Source organism: Camelus ferus, chromosome 25 (genome assembly GCF_009834535.1).
Source record: "Camelus ferus isolate YT-003-E chromosome 25, BCGSAC_Cfer_1.0, whole genome shotgun sequence".
Taxonomy (NCBI): domain Eukaryota; kingdom Metazoa; phylum Chordata; class Mammalia; order Artiodactyla; family Camelidae; genus Camelus; species Camelus ferus.
This window is the reverse complement of record NC_045720.1, coordinates 15,770,176-15,795,380: the sequence shown is the minus strand read 5'-3', so window position 1 is coordinate 15,795,380 and position 25,205 is coordinate 15,770,176. Positions and strand designations below refer to the sequence as shown.

Here is a 25,205-nt window from a genome sequence, read left to right as displayed (position 1 = left end):
TACCTTACCTAATTTTGGAATATATGATTTTAAGGGTGAATATTTCTACCATATTTGGTTTACTTTTCTTAATTTAAGGTTCTATTTATAGCTAATGATGCAATTAGGTTCTTAGGAAATTCCCAGAACATTCTGGATTGAACTTTGAAATGTCTCAACTAAAATCTCCTTAGTACATAACATGTAATCGATTGTAAAAGCTTTGTTTTCAACTCAATTTATATTTCCCTCCTTCACTTCCTCTTCCTCCTTCTGTGTCTTTTCTGCGTTACCCCTCTCCTCAACTTTTTTGGAGATACCAAAGAAGAAAAATAAAACAGAGCACTGAAACAAATGTCAGTGTTGATGATGGTGATGATGATGGTGATGATGATGTTGATGGTGATGATGGTGATGAGATGATGGTGGTGGTGATGATGGTGATGATGGTGGTGGTGATGATGGTGATGATGGTGGTGACGATGGTGATGATGATGGTGATGTTGGTAATCATGATGATGGTGGTGATGATGATGATGATGATGATGATGATGATGGCGGCAGGTAACACACGCTGAGTGCTTATCCTGAGCCAGCCTCTGAGATTTTTACAAAGAACACCTTTTGCAATTTTTATAGAAAAAATGCTGCCAAAGCCTGACCTGTGACACTGAGAACAGAAGCCATCTCAGATACCATGTACTGTGAAAGGATTTGGGGAAATGTGCAAACATGATGGAGAACTAAAGTGCTGCCAGTCTGAATTTTGTAAATGAAAGGCCACAGTTTTTAGACTCTGAGAGGCAAGTCCAGTTTCCAAGAGCAGTGACTCGACAACAGAGCCCAGAGCAGAGTCCAAGTCCTTCATTTCTTATCAGGGACTCTTTCTTCATCCCTCCTAGAATTAGTCAGCCTAAAGTGAAGATTTAGCCAGACTATTTGAAAACCTTTGCTCAAAGATAGTTGCATAGCAGTGAGATCATGGTCATTTGTTATCATTTTCCCAAATTCTTCTCCTACATCTTAAAAGTCCTACCGATAACATCAGTTCCAGAACTTAGTCTGAAACATAATATGATAGCAAATAAAAATAAATGATACCTAAAAGTTTTCATTTTATAAAATAAAATAATTAAATGCATAAAATACAGTCTGTTCAGCATCAAATAAAATGCTTTAAACAAATAAACTAGATCTCTTCAATGGATAGATATATGTCTGTTGAAAAGACATATACTTTTACATAATATGCTTTTATATATATCCACATACATATATATAAAAGGTGAAAACTGTGTGTGTATATACACAATTTTTCCCTCTTTGTCTCTTAGTGTACCTAGGAAAATTTGATTTTAACTGCTTTTGTGTACGTTTGATATCTTCACCAAATTCCCATTTGTCACTGATTTGACGTTAAAAGATCAGGGCCTAACTATCCATTCCATTTAATAGCTTTATGGCTCCAAGAAAGTTAATTAAGGCCTTTAGGCCTCCGGTTTGTTCCTCATTCATAAAATCATCATTAAAAATACCTAGTGTTTGGTGGGGGATGAGGAGGCTAAATAAGACAATGAATGTAAGGTCTCTGACATGTTGTAAGTGCTCAGTAAATCCTAGCCATTACAATGCAAAACGGCAGAAAGCAATAGGTAAGTATAGTTTAGAAGAACATCTTGAACTCGTATTTCAAGTCTGGATTTGTCTTTTCAGTGGATTTAAATAATGAAGCCATGATGTAAATAGTATTTACAAACATGGAATTTAGAGTATGAAACACTTGTGTTTAAGTCCTAGGAGCTAGCTGGTTTTCCCTTGGGCAAGTTCCTTAACTTTTTGGAGTCTCATTTTTCCCATCTTCCAATTATGGGTAATAATTAGCTACCTTATAAGGCTGTGGCAAGGATTAAGTGCCACAAATGCAGGTAAGCATGCAATTAACTCCCAGACCAGAGTAAACATCAAATGCTAAGAATGACCCATCGTATTATCAGGTTTAGATTCTGAAAAAGATAATACATATTTTCAGTTTTCTGTTGCTATATAGCCAATACCCTGGCTTAACATAACAGCCCATGATGATGTAACTTGGGCAGGCCTTGCAGGGTCAGCTTGTCTCTGCTCCATGTGGTGTCAGCCAAGGTGACTCTTGCGTTCATCTGGAAGCTTGACTGGATTGGAACTTCCAGGACATCTACACTCCCACGTCTGGGGTGGCTGAAAAGGCTGGGGTTGGCTGGCCCTCTAGAGTGGAGTAGCTCAGGGTTCCAAAAGCAAAAAAAGGAAGCTCCTCCCCCAGATCGGCAGTCTTTTAGTTTTTGGGTGTTTTTTTGTTTTGTTTTGTTTTTTTGACCTGCAGCTAATTCTTTCGAGATGTATATGGTTTCTGGATTCGTTCTTTGTTCAGATGAGCTGTTTCTTATCTCTTGTAAGGATCTTTGGTGCCTCCATCCCAGTTTTCATTTACTTATTCTATTTGGCCAACAAAATATGTAGTTCAACATACAGTAGTAAAGAAGCTAACCAAGGTCCTGCCCTCAAGGGGCTTATACTCTATGCAGGAAATAATAGACATCTCCTATATTGGAAATAAAACAATTTCAGGCTGCAATTGGCCCAAGGGAGAAAACAAACAAGGGCAGTGTTAGAGAATCACCCTGCTGAGACAGATGGAAAGATGAATCCCTCTGACAGATGGCAAAGGCCTAATTTTTTGAAAAGAGCTAGGGAAATAGTGTCCCAGACATTATGAATTGCATGTGCAAAGGCCCTGAGGTGGGAAAGACATGGACAGAAGTTTGGTGTGGCTGACCAGGGATTTCTCTTTTTATGTGAAACTTACCAATTAAAACACATTGACTCATTGAACAACCGAAATAACACAACAACTGTGTTCACCTTCCCCTGTAGGGTTGCTCATCTATACAACTCTTAGAGGGGTTGCTGCATATGACCCACTACCTCCAGCAGATCAGGCTGAAACACTACATTTATTTATATTAGAATGCTAATTGTGTGTACTTCACTTTCTATACCTTTAATGAATGGAAATAATATTGGTTGCAACAGTCTCCTGAGAATGAACTAATAGGTTTTCTATTTAAGAAGGTAAGATTAGAAATGTGACTATATAGGTGGCTTTATAACTTGGTATTTGTTTTGCAGGACTTACAGCTCTGCTGTCAGCCAAGTGAACTGCAGACAGTAAGATGATTTTTGTTTCCCGTCTTTAGAGAGTATCTGATTTAGCTATTATGACTTCTCTCTGTTGCAGGTTGAAGTCGATCCTGTCACTACATTCCCTCTGAAGGGCTTGACGCCCCTCACGGAGTATACTGTTGCCATTTTCTCCATCTATGATGAAGGGCAGTCCGAGCCTCTGACTGGGATTTTTACCACAGGTAAGCCTCATTCTGGTTTGAAAAGTTTCCGAGAGTAACTATCTGGAAACCGAAAGCTAGAGCAACTTCTTCAATTGTGAGTTTGAAAGGTTGCACTTCAATTTTTATTTATTTTATACTATTATTACCAAATGAACAGTTAGGTGACTAGAATGCCTACTGGCTAATTATTTTCTATCATAGCAAGGGAAAGAGAAGTGGGACCATCTAAATTCAAAGGTCTCAGTTAAGTAAGAGTGTGCCCTGTTCTCCTGCTAATCTCATACCCTTTCTTTCATTTTATTGACATAAGATTTTCACATTTCTTCCATTCCTGTGTATATATTAAGCTGTACAATTCCAAAATTATAGCTATCCAACAGCTTTTGATATATGAAAAGGACAGTTTCATGCAATTTAACCGAATATATCAATCTGTAGCCAATAATGTATTTTCATGCAGCTTGCAACTTTAATACAATAAGGGATATCTCACATATTAAAATGAAAAATAAAGCATGAATGCATTGTGTTTCTTTTCCATATATACCCTGTAGTCACTCAATAAATAGAACTTTTCTTTGCTTCTTGCAACAATTCTATTGTTTCCTTTCTGGACCTATCATTAATTGCGCTTGGAAACAAACTGAGTGCTCTATTGAAAAGATGAGAGGATAATTTGGAGAAGGATGAGAAATAAACTGGACTGAGAAGTAATGTTCACAGATCAGTAATTTCCCAAAATCTCCTGAGGGCTAATTCTAGTTGGAATTCTCATGGTGTCCTGTCAAAGAGTGTTAAGATCTTTGATTTCCAATAATATAAAAATCAATGACTGACAGTTCATTTTGGTTGTAATTAGATGTTATGGTCTCTGTTGTACATCCCAGAAGTGTGGAAACAATGAAATAGTAGAAGGTCTGATAAATTATATTTCACTTCTGATGGCAACCATATGTACATGATGAAAAGGATGAACAGACTTCTCTGGGATTTAACTTATTACTGGGGAAGGGATTTAGACACGAAACTGAATAAAACCAAAAGTGGCATTTCTCAGGCCTCTAGGGCATCTTTTTGTTAATTTCTTCAAAATAGTTGGAAAACAGACATAGAAAACAAACTGTGGTTACCAGCAGGGGACGGGGGTGGGGGGAGGATAGATTAGGAGTTTGGGATTACCAAATACACAATACTATGTGTGGAACGGATAAACAACAAGGACCTACTGTATAGCACAGGGAACTATATTCAATTTCTTGTAATGAGCTGTAATGGAAAAGAAACTGAAAAAAATTTATGTCTGTATGTATAAGTATAACTGAATCGCTTTGTTGTACACCTGAAACTAACATTATAAATCGACTATACTTCAATAAAAAATAAGAATAGAAACAAACAAACAAATAAAAAATTTATAATAATTTTTAAAACTTGGAAAACAGTATCTTTATAAAATAACGAATATGGCACTCTTATTTTTTATAGTTAATGAAAAGGGCCAAACAGAATCTAAGAGTTCTGTGAATTACTGGAAAACTGTAAAATTCTGCTGTGTCCCTGGTCTTCCTAATTTATACTGTGGATAAATGCTGGAAACCGAAATCTTAAGCCCACACTGGACTGATCAACCCCATTTTCCTAAAGCAAGAGGCTCCCCAGGGTCTTCTCTCTCTATGGCTCCCAGGGAACAGCTTGAATTACGGTTTTCCTACCTTCTCAATTCCCTAACAAGATCTCCTTCCTCGGCTTACAGAGGAAGTGCCAGCCCAGCAATACTTGGAAATTGATGAGGTGACGACAGACAGTTTTAGAGTGTCCTGGCATCCCCTCTCGGCTGATGAAGGGCAACACAAGTTGATGTGGATTCCAGTCTATGGTGGGAATACTGAAGAGGTGAGTTGTCTGAGACTGAATAATCCAGAGCATTTTATCTGGAAGTGAATGCTCAGGGCTGCACTCAAATTGGCCTTTGCTTTAAAATAGATTGGGAATCCCAGAAGTAATTAATATTTTGCGTGGAGTTTTATAAATGTCACATCACATGGTTTTTCTAAGATTAAAATGCATTTTCACTAGGGCTTTAGTTATATATGTTATGTATTTTCAGATTCTTTGATTTTTGTGAGTGACCTTTAATAAAACTTCAAAATGCCACTTTTGTAATATTAATCTTTTATTTGCTGAAGGAATGGAAAGGAAGAAAGTCTCTGGTTTGACTTTAAGGTTGAATTCAATAGCCCTGGAGTTCTTTATGCTTAGCTGTTTCTTGCTTACACTTGGGATAGCATTTTTCCTTTGTATTATTTTTTTCTTAACTTTCTTTTCTGTTATTCAAGTAAACTCGGTTACTAAGCACTGAATACTTTTCAGGTTGTCCTAAGTGAAGATCAAGACTCATATGTTATTGAAGGTCTGGAACCTGGCACTGAATATGAAGTTTCACTGTTGGCTGTACTGGATGATGGAAGCGAGAGTGAGGTGGTGACTGCTGTTGGGACCACACGTAAGTCTTGATTGGGCCAACATGGACTTCATAAGCTCCTATCATTCATTCTGACACCCTCTTCACCCTACCAGGTTCCCTGCCCATCACCCTTATTCCTGGCTACAGAGGCTTCAGTTTCTCTTTGTCCTCAGTATTCTTCATACATTTTACCTTTAATGAAACCAATATGTGGACATCTTAGACTCGTGGTCTATTATCACCTAAAGGCAGGGACCGTACCTGACTTGCTAACCGTGTTACCCCAACACCTAGCACAGCATTTGGGATGTTTTAACTGTGCAATGAATATTTATTGAATGGATGGATGGATGGATGGATGGATGTATAAATGGATAGTTGGATGGATGGATGGATGAAACAACTTATAAATGAATAAATGAGCAAACCATTAAGTGTAGGGCAAAATGTCCAAAAGTTTCTGGAATTTCCCAAGTTCATCTTGGTTCCAAGAACGTTGTACAAAATTCACTTGCTGATTCATTCATCCCTTCATTTTTTAAATATGAGGTATTAACCACATATTCAATTGTCTTTGATTGGGTTTCCTGGAATCAGATTCTGAAATAGAAAATTGCATCCAGAAGGTTTACTGAAGGGTGTAGTTGGGAGATGCATCTGTAAGAAAACAAGGAGGGCAGGATAGGGCACAGGGAGAAGCAAAAACTGAGCCCTCGGCTAATTCTGTTAGGAATTCTGGACCTGGGATGACCCTTTTGTGTTGTCCCAGATTGAGTCAAAGGGGCCAGGCTTTGTATCCCTACATCCACGGTCATTGGAGGAAGGCCATCCCCTGACAGTCTGCAGCCACAGGCAAGACAATTCCCAGAGCTCTGGGCCCTTGGCAGCCAGTACTCCAGAAGCTGGCGGATGAGTGTGTTGACCCTGAAGAAGGGATCTGAGCAGAGCAGCACACAGCCACTCCATCCACTGGCTGCCCAGGGAGGATAAAAGAAATAGTAAACACATGTCTTATTGTCTTTCTTAGGGGTCCTGTTTGGTAGCCCGTTCACTCCTGGATCTACAGCACTGTTTAATATCCTTTCATCGCCCCATTTCAAACTGGGAGGTTTCATAATTTTATAGATGTAATACAAATGTTTATATGAAGGTTGGGATCTGTGATTAGAAACTAACTTCTTTGGGTTTCACTTTTCTTACCTGTGGAATGGATATCATGCCTGCCTTACACCTCACTTCTTCTTTCCTGCAACCACAGTCAAGGACGTTGTGAGAAACAAGTGAGATAATATAGACGGACTTTTCTTTGAAAACTATAGAATGCTCTACACCAATGTATAGAGTTAATTTCATTACAGAATTTTAAAGTTATGAATTTTTTTTTAGTTGACGATGTTTGGACGGAACCAGCTACAACTATAGCACCTACAAGACCTGTGACATCAGGTAAGGATAAATAGAAACCCATTTACCTGTAAGAAAAGTTTGATTTAAACAACAAGTTATGTTATCCCAGTTTTATTTAATTTATATTACTAATTAGGAACAGGACATGCCGGTTCAAATTTCACTCCTCTTAGAACCTCTCAGCATCTTCTGATCTATCTAATCTATCTAGTCTTTTAGTCTACTAATCTCACTGTTCTGTCTCTCTACATTTTTCGTCTTTGTTTTGGATTCCCATTCAATCTCCCAGAGGATGTTAGCATAGCCAGCCCTAGGAGTCTCTGCCCTACTGTTGATCTCAGTGAGTTCTCCTATTGCTCTGTTGAGAATTACTCAATTGTTCATATCGTGAATTCTTTGCATTTCTATGAGTAACTCACATTTCTGTGGGGAACTGAGACCTGGCTGGCTTATTGGTCTTCCTACAGCAACTGTTTTCTCTCTCAGCTTAACTTTCCCCTCCATTGTCATATACCTCCCAACTAGTTGTCAGAGTCAACTAGGTAAAAGAAGTTTAATGACATCATTTATTTCCCAACCTAAAACCGTTCCATGGCCCTCCATTACTTATTCATCGATTCATTCATTCTTCAGTTAACCTTTACTGAGCCCTTCTTTGTGCCGCCCCCCAAATCTCTTTATCATCGCATCCAAGATGCTTTCTGATTGGGTCTGCTTCCCTTCCTGGACTCAGCCATATTTTTTATGCTTTCCTCATATCCTCCTGCCTTGTAAAGATAGTGCATTCTGTTCCCACAGCCCGGTACGCTCACCCAGTTTTCCCTGGTACATGTCACTCTCCTGCCTCCTCTGTGACCCTTTAATTACTTTTGTCGAGTGTTAACCATTATATACCTTAAAGGCCTGACATAGTTGGACATATAGGAAAAGCTCAATGAATGTTTGCTGAATGAATGAATGAATGAATGAAGAGAAGAAAAAGTCGGTGGTGATGGACCAAATGAAAGGAAGTTAGCACGAGACAGAGAAGGAAAAATGAGACAAATGAGAGAGCAGTCACCTTGGGAGATAAGGAGTGTGTCAGAGAACACGGGTGAAGGAGTGTGGACAGATACCAGAGAAAGGATAACATCGCGTGGGCTGAATGGACAGAGGCTGTCATGGTGGGAGGTAATAGGTAGAGACAGCAGTAATGGTGGCAGATTTGTTAAAACAGAAATGGGGGAGCAGGTGAGTGGATGGATGTGGGATGCTGGATTGCACGCTGAGGCTGACCACATCTGGCCCCTCACACCCATTTCTCCAACTCAGCCCTCACGTGAAGTCCTCACGATCATGTTCCGCTTTTTGCTCCCCTTCTGGCTTCCTAGTCCAATGGCTGCTCCCCAGTTCCCCCCACTAGTGTATATACAAACCTGGTAGTTCCAAAGGGTTCGTGATCTTACCTTGAAAGCATCTCTTAAACCCATTTTTGTTTGTTACCAGTAGGTGTCATGGCTCCCCATTAACCACTAAAACTGAGTTGTTGCTTCATGTGGGTCTACATGTTAGAGATATACTAAATGTACCATTTGCCATGTCCACGAATCACCTCTGTAGCTCATTTTGGAATATGATGGATGAAAAATTCTTTAAATCCTTGGTTGTGTTTATTCCAGTTTTCCGCACAGGAATCAGAAACCTGGTTATAGATGATGAAACCACTTCTAGCCTGCGGGTAAAATGGGACATTTCAGACGGCAGTGTACAGCAGTTCAGGGTGACCTACCTGACTGCTCAAGGGGACCCTGCGGAAGAAGTGGTAGGAACGGTCTGTATAAATCAGCTGACTAGAAACTCCGCGGTTCCCTGACTAACCAGGCTAACGGGGCTATTTCCAGAGATTAATGCCAGCTTCCTTGCTCATTTCTTGGTGACTCACCGTCTCTGGAAACTAATGTTTTTGCTTAATCCAAACTTAATGACTGGTTTCTTGATGACTTTTCTATCTCCAGAACTTAACTTGCTCCACATACAACCTGCTTTAAATTGATAATGTTTCTAAACCTTCTTTCCTGTGTTCCTTCTGCTTCCTTGACAACCTGCTAGAGCACAAAAACTGGGTTATATACAATTTATACACTTGTCTCTGTATGTGTGTGTATATACATATATAGAGAGAAATTTTTGATACATAAATTTTTAATATATAAACTTTATATATATATTTATACATATATATGTAACTTTTTTGCCCTTGGGAATCTGATTAAAAGTTTTTAAGCAAAGCATAACTCAAAGGTTTTCTTTACATAGTTGAAGTGTTCCTGATAAGATGCCATCCATTAACAAATAGTTGTATTTTTCACTGACATTGATTCTCTTTGGGCAGATTGATAGTCACTTCTAATGTATTCATAATCGTGAGTGTTTCCCTAAGGGATTTAGATTTTTTATGTGTTTTCTTTAAGTTGTTTCATCTATATTTGTTTTTCTATATTGAAAACCTGAGTACACTCTATTTTTAGAAATAAAGTATTTTTTAAATTTTAAAAATATTTTTATATAGTTTTAAAGATTATTTTCCATTTACATTTATTACAAAATATTGGCTATATTCCCTGTGGTGTACAATATGTCTTTGAGCCTATCTTACACCCAATCGTTTGTGCCTCCCCCTCTCTCCTCCCCTTACCCTACTGGTAACCACTAATTTGTTCTCTGTATCTATGCATCTGCTTCTTTTTTGTTATATTCACTAGTTTGTTGTATTTTTTTAGATTTTACATACAAATGATATACAGTATTTGTCTTTCTCTCTCTTATTTCATTTGACATAATGCCTTCCAAGTCCATCTATGTTGTTGTAAATGGCAACATTTCAGTCTTTTTATAGCTAAGTAGTATTCCATTGTATATGTATAGCACATCTTCTTTATCCATTTATCTGTTGGTGGACACTTAGGTTGTTTCCATATCTTGGCAATTGTAAATAATGCTGCTATGAACATTAGGATGCATGTATCTTTTCAAATTAGTATTTTTGGAACACTTGGGTATACTCTTAATCATGGCCTTTCCATGTCTTCTTCATTTATACCATACCATTCCTTTTACTCTAGAATCTGAAAATTGTTTTCTAGACATGCTTCCCATCGGACCAGATAACTCCATTTTGCAGCCAAGAGAAAGTTTTCTTTTTAGTCATGGAATATGCTCTTTTCGGCCTCATTAGTTGCATTTCTTGCTTTCTGCTGCATTATTTTTGTGACACTGTAGGAAACAACTCTCCAAATACATTATTGCTCAAGAATAACGTTACTACCCTTTCTTTCTTACTCTTCCTTATTTGATGGCAAATTATTTTTATTTATATGGTCTATAAAAATTATTTGAGCTCAAGATTCTCTCAGGAAAGTACTTAATTTTAGGCTGATAGATGAATCGTCACAGAACACAATGATAACGCAATAGCCACGTCTACTGGGAATAGCCAGAAAGTCCATGAAACTGGTCTGAGAGTACTTTTGCAAAACTAATGGACACTTAAACAAAATAGGTTGAATTATAAATTTACTCGGACCATAGATTTCAAATGATCCATGATTGGAAAATTCAAAAAAATTAAAATTGTGCTTAGCCATGGTAACTAAAAATATTATTTGGATGTTTTATTTTCCCTATTATTGTTCTCATATTTTAATTTGGTCCCTAATATGAAACCCATAAGAATTTCCCAGAGTGAGAGTTTTGTTTTTTGTTTTTTGTTTCTACTCTTTCCAAGAAACACATCAAGCTTCTTGCTAAATTATTCCCACTAATTTGGAATGAGTGACAATTTAATCTTACGTGAGCACTTGTAAGCTGTACAAGGTAAAATAATAATAATATTTACTTTGGATTGTCTCTAGATAATTTTCCCTTTGCTAGTTTCTTTCATTTCACACTGTTTATTTTGAAACACTTGGACACCTAGATGAAGGAAAAAAAGATCAAAAGTCTTCAACACACATGCACCAGCTAAACAAACCCATAGTAAAAATGAAAAATATTGATAAATTTGATGATGATTATTTGCTGTGCAGAAGTGTTTATGCTACACAGAAGAAAGTACTTTAGAATTCCTTAACCATCAAGCCTGTTTAGTGAATTCCAATTAAATTGGGTTTTGCAATCTTAATTTACAGGCATATTTTCAGGGACTCAACTGAAGAGTAATTGAGTATTTATATCTCAGTGTTTTGTAACATGTTACTGCTATATAAATGTAATGTATTATTATCAAAGACAGAAAGTGCATGCGTCTAGATTTAGATTGCAAACCCAAGGTGGGTCAGCACCTGGAGATCTATGTTAACTCCCACACACCAAATGGATATATTAAAATAATGATGCAGGCAGGGAACGAACAATACTATAAAAAGTAAGAAAGAAAATGTGTATGGATAAGAGAAATGCTTCTTACCATCTTTCCAAATTTTCCTTACCTATAAAAGCTGAGTAAATTTGCCTGAGGAAATGATAAGATAGAGTATTGGACCTGGAGAGTAGCATATATGTATACCATTGTAAATCTAAGGCAAGCTTTAGTATATGTGAAACAAGAGGCATTAAATTTACTTTTCCAGTTGAGGTTAAGTGAAATATTGATACAGTTTCTAGGCATAATCCAATCTACCAAATACAATATTCCCAGTAAAAAGCTTTTGAACTCCTAGAAAGTAAAACTCCCTATTAAATATTTCGTAAGGATTGACTTTCACCTCTGCTCTGAAATACGGAGAAGTGGTCATGACATTGACCTGCATTTTGTTGTCAGGGGAGGGAGGTCTCACATATCTTTTTTTGTGAAAGACTGATCAGGATTCCAGACTTTTCTAGAGCCTACCTGTCAAAATCTAAAACCACAACCTGAATTCTGAGTTGCGAAAAATGTTCTCGAGCAGAATGTGGCTCATTAGCCTCTGAGTTCAGGTATTAAGATTAAACTTGAAGGGGAGGGTATAGCTCAGTGGTAGAGTGCATGCTTCGCATGCATGAAGTCCTGGGTTCAGTCCCCAGTACCTCCATCAAACAAACAAACAAACAAACAAACAAGCCTGATTACCTCCTCCCTCAAAAAAAAGCAAAAAGATCAAGCTTTTAGAAACATTTACAGCAATTTGACATTGCTGTACATCCAAGCATATGATCATATTTTCTATCAATTTTGTTTTGTCATATTCTATAAAAATATTGGTCTTCAGGGATTGAGATTGAAACACCAGCAAGCAACACTACGTAGTCCTTCACCATGGAAAGCATGAGAATCACTGTCTAGAAACAGAACTTTCTAAGACGGAAACGAAATGCAATGCAGGGAGTCCTGCTTCTACTGCGGAAACAGCTTGCTGGATGGGATCCAGTCCACTCTGAAGAGCTTTGGGCAGTAATGGATCCAGATATGGAGTTGCATTTCTGAAAAATTGGAAACATGAAGTTCAGCTGGTTAGATTTGCATCTCATTTAACCATGAACATCTTTTATAGAATTGTTTTTATAAACAAAACCATTATTTGCTACGAGCTGTAGCATCTGTTTTTAGTAGGCGTCCATCTTTGCCTTGCTTTGTGCAGACAGAGATCAAGCGGAAGGAACTTTGCATACCCATGAGGAGGTTTCTGTTTTATTCTTGGGAATGAGTATCGCTAGGATAGAGAGGTTTGCATAGTGCAGGTGGAATAGACAGTGCTGGTTTAAAAAAGGCTCGGGCCAGCTATTCAGGATTTCAGTATGGCTTTTTAAAAACTCAGTAGCTGTGTGGGTCTCAGTTTCCCCATCTGTCAAATGAGTGTACTGATACTTCTTGCCTCAAAGGGGTATGGTGAAGAGTAAGTGAATTATTACATTAGAATACTTAGAGTAGCACGTGGCAGACAATACTAACTAGCTAAATGGGGGCTATTATTATAAACCACAGTAACTACTACCTCCAGAATGGTCCCACTGCCTTTCAGCACCCTACAGGCTAAATTTGATTTGTTCCGAGGTCATGTACTTCTCCGTTTGAGAGATGACCTTATTTCAGGAACATCAGCATGGGTGGTTTGCTAGACAGACATCTTGGAACAAATGCCCAGTCTCTGGGCTCCAGAGGGTTGTATTAGAAAAGAAAGGCCCTGAAAGAAACTGCGTTGATGGGGTAAGACAAGTGAGGGCAGCCGCAATTCTTCCTTTACATGTTCTTAATGCCAGGGTTATCTCACTCTTCCTAGAATAAAACAGACCTCCTTTTGTAAAATCTCTCTCCCAGGACTATGTCAGTTCCCACCCCATATATTTCAATGTCATTTCATATGATGAGCAAAAATCATATTAATCTGATATAAATCACCTAATTCAGACTTCCTTTTTTTTGTATTAAGAAAAATCCCTGCTTTTAGAGCTTAGCAATATCTTAGCAACAGCTGCTTTTGAGTTCAACTCGAGGCTTTCTAGGGCTTATTCTATGATTTATAGGTTCCTTGACTCATCCAGAAGTAGACAGCATGCCCTTTGCCTGCTGGCATTTTACCCAGCTCTTGAATCCAAAAGCATCTCCAGCTGTCCCAGTCTTGTGACTCCCTTAAATGCGTTTGGGTCGGTTCTTACATCCTAGCATTTTTTTTTTTCCAGCCATGGTTAAGTCTTTTAAAAGGCCCAGAGATGTGCCAACTGCTAGAGCCTAGGCAGAAAGTGTTGTGGTTTTAGCATTGAGAACATGTGGCTTTTCTGGTCCATATATTCTTTCAGGGATGCCAGGATTTGCACTGCTGAGCCACATGGAACATTGCACTGATCGCTGGGGCAGTGTCCACCCCACCGCTGCACTTGATTTTTTGCAGCCTTTAGAGTCAGAGGAATGGTGATTTCAGACTGAAGACTACATCTCCTTTCAGAAATAAAAAAGCTGCAATATTTATTTCTTAGTGTCACTGGTAAATATGTTTCAACTCAGAAATCTTGGATTTACTGTGTGGTTGTGTTGTTCTTGGCTAGCGTCCATCCTTTTCTAAAATACTGGGATTAGATGATCTCTGAAAGGGGGAGAATGGAAAGCTGAATTCCAGGAGAATACTTAAGTAGAATCAAATATGATACATAGGCTCGGTTATAGAATGAACTCTCCTAAGCCATAAACACCTGCTTTCCAAAGAGATGATTATTCTCTCTTCTGGATACTTTACAAACGCTGAAAAGGTGTTGAGAGAAGACTATTCCTCAGAGCTTAAAAGCTTCCAATTTAAGCCTTCTGCATTAGTGATTAGAATCTAATGGTTGCTCTGAGGGGAATTTCAGAGAAAAATGCTTCTGCATGTATACCCTTTTTCTCTCATCATCCTCCAAGCACATCTCCTTGCTTCTGATTATTTCAAAGTGCCTACAGTCCTACTGCATTTGTAGATCAGTAGGAACAAGAGTCTGACTAAGACCACGCACGATCCTTTGCTTTTCTCCTCAGGTTATGGTGCCTGGAAGCCAGAACGATCTCTTTCTGAAGAATCTGCTTTCCGATACTGAATACAAAGTCACAGTGACTCCCATCTACGATGACGGAGAAGGGGTCAGTGTCTCTGTCCCTGGAAAAACCTGTGAGTGAAGCTTTCTCCCTGTGTTTCCTAGCTGACTAATTAAGTGAAAATGTTTGTCCCTCGTAAGTGCACGCTGGTAGCCGCAGGGTCAGGTGGTGAAAACAGCAAAAGGGATTTGGAGACAGAAAGTCTGTTTGAATTTTGTCTTCACGTATTTCAACCTGTGTGACTTTGGGCAAGTTGTTTAACTGTTCTGGGCTTCTCTGCTGTAATCTACTGGTCAAGGTGGTGATCAAGCCGACCTGCTTCAAAAAGAGCAACATACCCTTCACCTCTCAATGGGAGGAAGGTCAAAAAAACCTGTGCCCATCTTTAATCTCCCACAATTACCAAACCGTTAATACATGATTAGGTGCAGAATGGCGGTAAGGGCTGAATTCTGTACCTGGGCACGTAAACATGGAGTTTTCAAGTAAGTGTGCAAGCCATTACAATTCTGTAGCTGCAACTCAAAGTCCTGACTCTGCTCAGCTGAGCACATGGATGTCATTTCCTCATTTGACAGTGTGGGCATCTCTCCCTCTTCCCTGGGTCCACACTGTGAGTGTCTCCACTCAGACTCACAGCAAGCCTGCACATTTTGCTGCAGATCACCCAGATCAGAGTACGAGGAGCCCAATGAATTGCTCCAGTTTCTTCCCCAGGGATCACGTGGGAGGAGAGAAGGCGAGGGAAGGAGCTCCAGGCTCTTCACTCCACTTTTACGCGTACATTGCCATCTAGATTTGCTCTACACATTGGTGTTCCTGGCATATTTTGGTATTTTGCTACTAAACAGATGTTTGAGAACCACAGACTTAAACAGCAATTTAAGAAGAAAAGCAAGTAGTATTCAGCCTAACATATATGGAACATCTACTATGTGCTTTTAAATTGAAGTTTAAAAAAAGAGCAGGCAAGAATGGTTTTAAAATTAGCAAAATCAGCTTAGTTAATTTTGCTATTCTGAGTTGGTTTGGATTGTGTTCTTTAACACTCTAAAGTTCCATAAGGTTACCTTAAACCCGCCACTGTGGGGAAGGGGAGGGAAGAAGCAGGAAAGTAAAGGGGCTCCATCTAACAGCTGATGACCTGGGCTCAAAAACCTACTTTTAACTTTCACGTGTTAAAGTTTATAAAAGGGTTCCATAATGAACACATATCCACCCACACAAATTAAAAACTATTGAAAGGTGATTACCATAGAAATATGACTTGAGTCTCCTTACGGAAGTACCATCACATTTAACAATCTCTATACAGTAAAATTATTTCAGAATGTGGCCTTTGAAATAACCTTGGATTATTTTAAGCAGTGGTCAACACAACTAAGTTCCATCAACCACAAAATAATAATGATAGTGGTAATATCCGTCAGTGTGCACAGTAGTTTACAAAGGTCGTCCATGTGATGGTTTTAATGTTTTGATAAAAGTTGATAAATGATAATATAAAATTATATAGGCAATACGAAGATGAAAGCAAAAAAAGATCATCTGAATCTTGCCTCCGAGAATCACCATCATTACTGATGCTGCTGTGCAAACATCCTTTGATAATGGAACAGAGTGGTGTGTAGACAGAAATTTTTAATAAACACTATTCAATTCAGCTTTACTTAAAATTACCCGAAGAAAAAGGAACCAAAATTACACTGAATGAACCGCTGACCTTCAGATAAAAGTGTCTCATCACAAGAGCATACATTTAATATTTAATATTTAACACAACCATGGAGTCTCTAAAGGGTGTGTGTTTTAGTGCATTTTCACTTGTAAATAGTTTTCACATTCTGGGAAGATATCTTGGATTTTGTTAACAACGGTGTAAGTTGTAAAGATGGAAGCTACGCTAAACCCGCTTTTTTCATTTTCCTTCCTGCTCAGTGCCACCCTTTGGTCCCCAAAACTTGCGGGTTTCAGAAGAATGGTATAACAGATTGCGCATTACATGGGATCCCCCATCTTCCCCTGTAAAGGGTTATAGGATTGTCTACAAACCTGTCAGTGGTAAGTCATGCTTTTTAAAAAATGTTATCTTTAAAGCTAGATTAGTTTTGTTTTTACTTTCTATTGGTTTTATCTTTGGTTTTAAGAAATGGGAAGAGTGTCTTACCTTTTTTTTAAAAAAAAAACAACAAAAAAGCTTTGACGTTATGACCTCACCTGAAAAAACGACTGGGTATGTTAATGAGCAGAATATATACTTGGTAGACACCTGACCTGTATACACCCTATCCAAGGAGGCAGCTTAAGAAAACCTTGACTCTATAGCAATAGGAAGAGCCCATGGTTTGATGGATAAGAAAGCTCTAGACATTTGGAACCTCTGATTTCTAATTCCTCTTCTACCTCTTCTTGAATTAGTTGGAAAAGGTCCATTTAGCAACTTTTCAGTCTCCCATTTTGGAAACTGTGTTAGGGTATAAAATTCATCAGAGCCCTAAGATTGTGCTAGTAAAAGTCTTCTCCATGAGCCTCTCAGCCACCTGGATAAGGGGACCCTTCTCTCCCCACCTCCCACATCGTTATATCCTGAAGGCGGGAGAATGACCCAAATGGGGGAGACCGTGCCCTTGGTTCACATGCCTGTGGAGACCATGTGCACCGTCACCCACTATGGTATCATCTCCTGACACTCAGCACTTCAAGTTTAAACAAGAGGCTAAAAATAGGTATTGTAAGAGTCTTCTTTGTTTTCAGGACCTGGGCCTTCAGTCCTCTGGTTGTTCAACAGAAAAGGCTTCTCCGATTATTTCTCTTGATTTGGCAGGAAAATTTAAAATCATCCTTTGGGCCATTAAAAATTTCTTCCTGCCCTCAAAAATTCGGAGTCTCAATCTGTCATCCAAGGTGCTGCTCTTGCTTCTATAACACTTTCCAGACTTTTCTTTTGTGTCCCAGTATCCAGGTCTGCACAATTAAAATACCCCACCTCCAATTTCTCCAGACAGACATCTCTGAACCATGAACCTGAGTTGGCAAGAATACACCATGGATGCCCTAGTCTACTCAAGACTGATGCTTTGGGAATCACCACCAACTTTTTTGTTTCTTTTCTTTAGGCCTGAGGCTCATGTTCATGTGCTTGCTAAATTTGTTCTTTGGACCATTCTATAAATATTTATCGGTGGGGGGAGGGTATAGCTCAGTGGTAGAGCATGTGCTTAGCATACATGAGGTCGTGGGTTCAATCCCCAGTACCTCCATTAAAAAAATAAATAAAAATAAAAATAAAATAAACCTAATTACCTCCTCCCCTGGAAAAAAATTTATCAGACTTTCTGTGGGAAAATAGCTTTGTTTTAGGTGAATGATTCTCAGTTGCTACAGTTTTGCTACCCAACAGAGATATTCTTGACTGTCACCACTTGGCGGGTAGGGAGTGGCTACTGGCCTCTAGCAGGAATGATTAAACATCTTACAAGTCACTGTAGGCAACTTTCTTCCCAATTGCTCTAGAATGAAGAATTATCTAGCCCAAAATGTCAACAGTGCTGAGGTTAAAAACCCTGTTCTAGGTCAAGTGGAAAATTGTATAGTGTCATTTGCACCGAGAGGTTGGGGTGTGGGACAATCCCTACCAAGATAACACATACATTTTTCTGTAAAAAATACAAATATGTTGTTGGAAGGGGAGAGTTCTGGGGTAAAGTAATGAGTGTTTTAGGAACTTGTCACTAACACAAAGCTCTTAAAGAATGAGCCCATATGGGGAGAGGCAGGAGGTAAATGAACTTGTATGGGACATAGCAAGGAATGTTTTTAATGCTCAAGCAAAGATTCCACTGGGTTGAAACAGAGGTGAAAATGTAAAAGCCCAAAGAAGCCAGCTGGTCAAGAGCCTTCGAATTAGAGCATCATCTGTCTGGTCTTAAAAATCGGAGGAAGGGTGGATAGCACTGTTAACGGTAACATATATCCTGCCCCCCTCCCCCCGTGTATGGCATGGTGTCCATGATAAAATTCGCTGCTATGGCCACTTGCATGCCTTTGAGGACAAAGCTGGGTATCTGAGAAGGGTAATTGAGAATGACTTCTTCAGTTTGGCACACGTTCCAAAGCCCACGGCCACACAGTGCTGCACTGTGCAGTCCTCGCAGTACGTTCGGTGGAGGGTGGATTGTGGGAGGGACCAGCTCCTTTGAGTAAGTGCTAGGGAAAGAACTGTAATTGAGAAAAGGAGCAGCTGCCTAAAAAGAGCCTTAGTCTTGGAGCTTAAGTGGGGCTGGATGCAAACCCCAGCTCTGTTCACGTTCTGGGAGATCTGAAGAGCAGTTGAGTAAGGACAGTAACTTCAGGAATGGTCTCATTTTTCCATATTCTGTTGTCGCTGAAACACACGCTTTCTCCTTCAGTCGCTGGCCCAACACTGGAAACGTTTGTGGGAGCCAACATCAACACCATCCTTATCACAAACCTCCTCAGTGGAATGGACTACAACGTGAAAATATTTGCTTCCCAGGCTTCGGGTTTCAGCGATGCTCTGACCGGCGTGGTGAAAACATGTAAGAGCCATGTCCTGTCGATTCGGCCCCCACGTGCAGTTTTGCAGCTCTGTTTTCACTGTAACTCAACCCCTGCTTCAGCTTGGTCTTTTGGCTTTTCTTCTCCTCAGCGGTGCCCTTTTCTGGATGGTGTTTCATGGAAAGAAAGGTGTGCTCCTTATTCAGGGCTGTAGTTCAGAGTCCTAGTTGGCAGCCAGAATGTCAGAACCTGGCGTTCAAATACACTTGATGGTGGCGGATGGGATTTCCTTCTGGAAAGTCTTTGTTGGTATTTTTCAAATTAGGTGAAATTTTCCAACCAGCCTGTAGCCTGATGTGGCCAAAGCCTTTTCTCAAAGCCTTTGCCCCTTCCCCCTTTCACACACACACACACACACACACACCCCATCTATAAAAGATACATGCACTACTAGAAAGACTTCTTTCTCTGTCTCTCAAGGATTTACATGCTCTCTGCACACCACCTGGGACTTCTCCTTGGCGTCCACCCCTCCCAGACACCCAGGGCATAATACAACATTTTCCAAACTCCAGCACGTATGTTCCATATTCCTGATGTTTGCTAAACTTCCACACCATCTGTTTAATATATTTCTTTAAGTCTACTTACAGTTTCTTTTTTTTTTCTTAAATGCTTTCAAAACACACATAGTTACTCTCAACGGAAAACCAGTATTTTTAATACACATTAAATATAATACATAAATGACCCAAATAAAAATGGTTTGTCTGTGTGATCATTGAAATCATCCTGAGTGCTGTCAATAGTACATGCCCCATGCTTGAGAATGATAGTCAAGTTATAACCAAAATATAAGCCTTAAAAATATAGAAAACAAATATATGTATGTATGTGCATGACTGGGACATTGTGCTGTACACCAGGAATTGACACGTTGTAACTGACTGTGCTTTAATAAAATAAATAAATAAACAAAATATAAGCCTTAAATCTTCTTAGCTAAGGCCCTGAGCAAATTACTTAATTCTCCAAGCCCAAGGGTTCTCAACTCTGAAATTAAGATAGTAATAACCATTTACATGCTGATTGGGGGGATTAAAGAAGTAATGTATAAAAAGTGTCTACCATATGGCAAGCACTCAGTGAATCACCACTATTATTTTTGTAATAATTGTGCTTTATGCACTTGACGCATATCTCACTCTCATCGCTGATCAAATAATTAATCCAATAAAAGGAATTAGGCAAGAATGGGACCCCATTCTTCAACCCAACCCCAGCCACCTGTATCTGGCCACCTATGTTTTATATTGGGCCTACCCTTTCGTTAGAGGAAGCGTCCTGAGTTCTTTTTTATGGGATATCTTGAGATTTGAAAGGCTAAATATGGAATCAGTTTAACCCCAAAAGAAATAGTCTCTGTCTTCAACAGATCTGGGAAGACTTTGGCTTGTGGTTATGATCTCATACTTGGCTGTTGAAATGATACTGTTTTAGGTATTACTGTAACCTCCAAGTCCCTTCCCTGTGTTATGTATCTTCCCACCCTTTAACCTCCTCTCCCCTCTGGTTTGTCTTCATCTTCCTCTCAAGATTATCCTTCCTGTCTGTGCCACTTTTTCTGTCTCTATGACTTTTTATTGGTCTCTCTTCTCTTTTCTCTCTCTCGTCTCTTTCTGTCCTCCTTTCTCTGCCCCTTCTCTTCCTTCTGTTTCATCCCTCTTCTCTTCTTTAATAAATGTGGTGAGTCTTCCAAGTATATTTTAAAAGACTGGGAGAATTAAATTGTTTTATATTCTGTCCTTAAAGTAAAAAATTACATTGGTTTATTGTTTGTTTTCTCTCTCTCCTAAGTGAAATAAAACCTCATACAATGACAAATAAATTAAGGTGTTTTTTTAAAGTTAACGTAGTTATGCTCTTGATCTTAGCCAAAAGGCCGAGAAGCAATAAAGTTAGTGTGCTTATGGAAATCATGAATGATTTCCTTTTTTGTGGGGCTAGAGTGTTGTCCAGTTGGCCTTAGGGAAAAAGGTCTTCCCTTGCTGGCTGATCTAACAGAAAAGAACATGTGTCAACATGTAAACTGCGATTAGGTTGTTTTTCCATCTTGAATAATAATTTTTAGCTCTTTTTTCAATTTTATGAAGCAGCTAAAAGAGAGGGAGAGGTATGAGAAAATGATATGGATGGAAGTCAGGTCATTGGGGAAGGTAAATATTATCAATGTTCTGCTTTTTCTCCTTAGGTCTAAGTGCTAAACACTGAATGCTGATTCTTCTATTGTACTGGAGAAACAGTATTTTTATTGCTTCTGCAAATAAATTTCCTGTGAATCATTTTTGTATAACACTGTGTTTGTTCTAAGATGAATAAGAATCTGTGTATTTCTTTTGTTTTTAATCATTTTTTATCTGTGTTAAATCTTCCCTTTTTAAATTTTCAAAAATGAGTTCACTCTAACTCAGTCATGTTTTGAAGGCCAGTCCAGGTGAGCTGCTCCTGTTTGAGTGAAGTTCCCTTTTGTTGGCTTTGTTCTTCCCTTTTATTTAAACCATGACTATCTTTCAGTGGTTGATAAATACATATTGTATTTAGCATTTTTATGATAAAAGCATTATATATTAATCGTGGCATACTTAAAAAGCACAAATAAATAAAGAGGAAAGATTTAAAATCACCCATAATTTCACCATCCATTGCATCTGGTCTTCTCCAGAATGTACTTTCTTTTTCCGTTTACAAATATCAAAGACTCCATCACCCATCATTCTTGCAACTGCTTTTTTAAAATCATAAAATAGTTATCTTTTATGCACTAATGTGTTATGACTCAATGGATTTCTCACCACCGGCCATGGAACTTTGAATTCAAATTTTACCCACGTTAAAGTTAATTTCAGACTTGGGGACATTTACGGCATTGTCTGCAGTGTGACATAGTTGTGTTTCTATTTCATTGTAGTGTTTTTGGGGGTGACCGATCTTCAGGCAGACCAGATCCGAATGACCAGCTTGTGTGCTCGGTGGCAGGTGCAGCGTCACGCCACTGCCTACAGGATAGTCCTAGAATCCCGCCAGGGTAAGTGCAACCCATCATGTATGTTTTCGTGAAGCACTCATGTACCTAGCTCTGTGCAAACCACTGAGGGCAATGCACAAGTAACATTAGACAGAAGCATTCTTCTGGAGGAAGCAATATTACCTTATGGATGGAGCAGACTGCGGAGTCAGAATGGCTGGTTAAGCCAGTTATGTAACCTCTCCAAACCCCCATTTTCCCATCTATGGTCAGTGGGTATAACCATAATGCTGATCTTGCGGCATGTTGCGAGAATTAAGCTGAGATGATCCTTGTAAAATATTTGCAGCAGTGCTTTGCACATGTTAAGCACCCAGGAGATGTAAGCTGCTATTAGTGGTAGGATCTGAACAGGCAGGACTAATCAGATGCAAAATGTACAGTGTTATCATTTTGGTCTTTACCCCATGGGGATCTAGGTTTGACTTTCATGTCTTCCTCAGTGACTCTTTTTTCTTTGGGGGATAATTGGTGAGCAGCAAAGTCTCATTCGGGAGGTGATATGACGTATCTGTGCCATCATGGGCAGTTCCTTCAGCATCACGGTTCTCAAGTGCATCTACAACTTGGGACTTGGTTTCCAGGTTGAAACACTAAAATGTCTACTTATCTTCATCAAAAGTATCAAGAACAGCAAAAGACTGATTCCCCAAAAGTGAGTTTCCAGGGACTGTTAATCCTCTTTTCACATTGTCAGCATGGATAATATTCAGAAGATGAAATCAAAGAATGGAAATTACTTTAATCAGATTTGTGTTATTAATAGAAAAAGTGCATCTTGTTATTTTAGGGGGACATGGGAGACACTAGAGAATCTCTGATGAGTTTTTTTTACTCTTTCAAACTTGATAAGAAAATTGTTAAATTTTCTTCTTTCTGGGCAAATGATCATGGTTTCCCCAGTTTAAAAAGCAGAAGGAGCCAATTTTTCAAGTCTGGATAGGACTGAATTTAGTAGCCCACATCCCTGGCTATAACTCCATTCAATATGCAGAAATTCCACTTTTGATCCAATCCAGAAAGTAGAAAGCAACATTTAGTAGAGTGTGGAGAGCATTTGGAGATATGCTAAAAATATGAGGATAGAATCTGAACAACGTGAGAGGAGCTTCCTGCCAACACCAACCAAGGCATTGTCTCCACACACGTGCTAAGCCGCGGATTCTTTAGTTCCCTGCGTGTGCTCTTGTAAGGATTCCTTTAGCCAGGCATTGGCTAAGCATATGGGAGTGGCTTTAATCTGCAATAAACATTGAATAAGGGGAAGTCAGGGCAAATGACATGGATTTTGTGGTGGTATTTATGTGATTTATGGGATGCTTAGGCAGAATTAGATGAAAGATATACAACTGTTTACGAAACAACTATAAACTCTTGATGAGTTATGTTTCATATCTCTTTTTAAGACTAGCTAAGTTGCACTTTGATATAGAAGGGTTGACATTTAGTGGTATTTGTTAAGCTTTAAAAAAATAGTAACTATAAAAATCACACTTCCAAACCACCCTAGAATATTTTTATCTTTTATGTCATTTAAGAAGTTGATGTGATGGGACATAGGCTCCTGTAGATAGTCATTGTCCTTCATAAAAATTGTAATTATGTAGATTGACATAAAGACATCAAACTATATTTATCATGGGATTAGTGAAATCCATACTTTTTTTTAGTTATTAAATACTTTTACTTTAGCATATTTACAAAATAGCTCTGGAATTCTTATCAGAGCTTATCAGATGTGCCTGATGTGTCTAATAACATTCATCTGGTAATTTAAAACCTCAGTAAGCTCTTTCTGAAACCACATTTTCCTCCTTATCTTCCAGCTAAGTTAATTTGTGCTCCCTCAGTATTATTTTCAGGCTGCGAAAAACGTCTTCAGCTGAGCCTCAAGAGTCTCAATTGGGGGGGAAGGATATAGCTCAGTGCTAGAGCATGTGCTTAGCCTGCAGGAAGTCCTGGGTTCAATCCCCAGAACCTCCACTAAAAATAAATAAATAAATAAGCCCAACCCCCGCCCCATGAATGAATAAAAAGAAACTGCCACCTTAAAAAAAATTTTTTTAAAGAGTCTCAATTAAACAAGAATGAACAAAAGTGTTGTTCAATTTATTTTTTATCAACATTTAGAGCTGAGAGGTTTAGAAGCCAAATTAGCCTATGTCTCATTCACTCAGGTGTCCAACTGAGTATCATTCACCAACTAGACAGCAACAGAGTCTGACAGCCTCAAAAAGGACTGTTGGGACTGAGGAGTAAATGTGGGGAAAGCAGTAGGGAATATGTTTAAATATTTTAATTTACACAATTGAAGTCAAGGAGTAGTCTTGTCACTTCGGAGTAGGGAAGAATTAGGTTGAGTTTCTTTATCTTACAGAGGAATGTGATCATCGTCCTGATCACTGCCTTCAAAGGACTGTGATCAGAAGTCCCCTCTCCCATGGGCAGATGAGACCCAGAGCTCCTGCTGTTTTAACTCTGTAATATCTCCCATCGGCTACATATGCTGCCTCAGCAGAAATTTCATCCCCCACCCCCCCAAATCAGAGGAGAAATGGGACCCAATTCCTCCATGTGATGGAGAAAAGTCTTATCCCAGGCTGACTTATTTCGGAAATGTCTCTGCCAGTTCCTTCTGTTTGACAGGTAATTTTTTCAGTGTTGTTCTTTTTTTTTTAATTCCCCATAGTCTGGTCATGTGCACTTCTATTCTAAGATGAAGTCAGTGGGTATGCCTCTGCTCTAACCACAACTGCTGGCCAGTTTCCAAGGGTTTTGTGAATAAAGCAGCCAGGCTATATCATTCAGGTTTGTTTGTTTTGTTGTTTTGTAATAAATGGCAGAAACACAAAT

The 25,205-nt window shown here is 38.9% G+C and overlaps 1 protein-coding gene and 1 non-coding gene across 4 annotated transcripts in view; both read left to right on the top strand.

Annotated features, from left to right (window-relative positions):
* The window catches only part of COL14A1 (collagen type XIV alpha 1 chain), a 184,338-nt gene that overhangs the window by 60,937 nt on the left and 98,196 nt on the right, over positions 1-25,205 (top strand). For 2 of the 3 annotated variants that reach the window (XM_014560692.2, XM_014560695.2), the window contains exons 15-23: positions 3,254-3,380; positions 5,116-5,255; positions 5,733-5,865; positions 7,213-7,272; positions 8,892-9,043; positions 14,693-14,822; positions 16,688-16,810; positions 19,159-19,308; positions 22,236-22,352. In XM_014560692.2, the coding sequence (XP_014416178.1) occupies positions 3,254-3,380; positions 5,116-5,255; positions 5,733-5,865; positions 7,213-7,272; positions 8,892-9,043; positions 14,693-14,822; positions 16,688-16,810; positions 19,159-19,308; positions 22,236-22,352 (1,132 nt within the window). The remainder of the gene's footprint in view (positions 1-3,253; positions 3,381-5,115; positions 5,256-5,732; positions 5,866-7,212; positions 7,273-8,891; positions 9,044-14,692; positions 14,823-16,687; positions 16,811-19,158; positions 19,309-22,235; positions 22,353-25,205) is intronic. The other variant, XM_014560694.2, reaches the window with a different exon arrangement.
* On the top strand, positions 12,210-12,281 carry TRNAA-CGC. Its single transcript has one exon. It is a non-coding gene; the product is annotated as a tRNA-Ala (tRNA).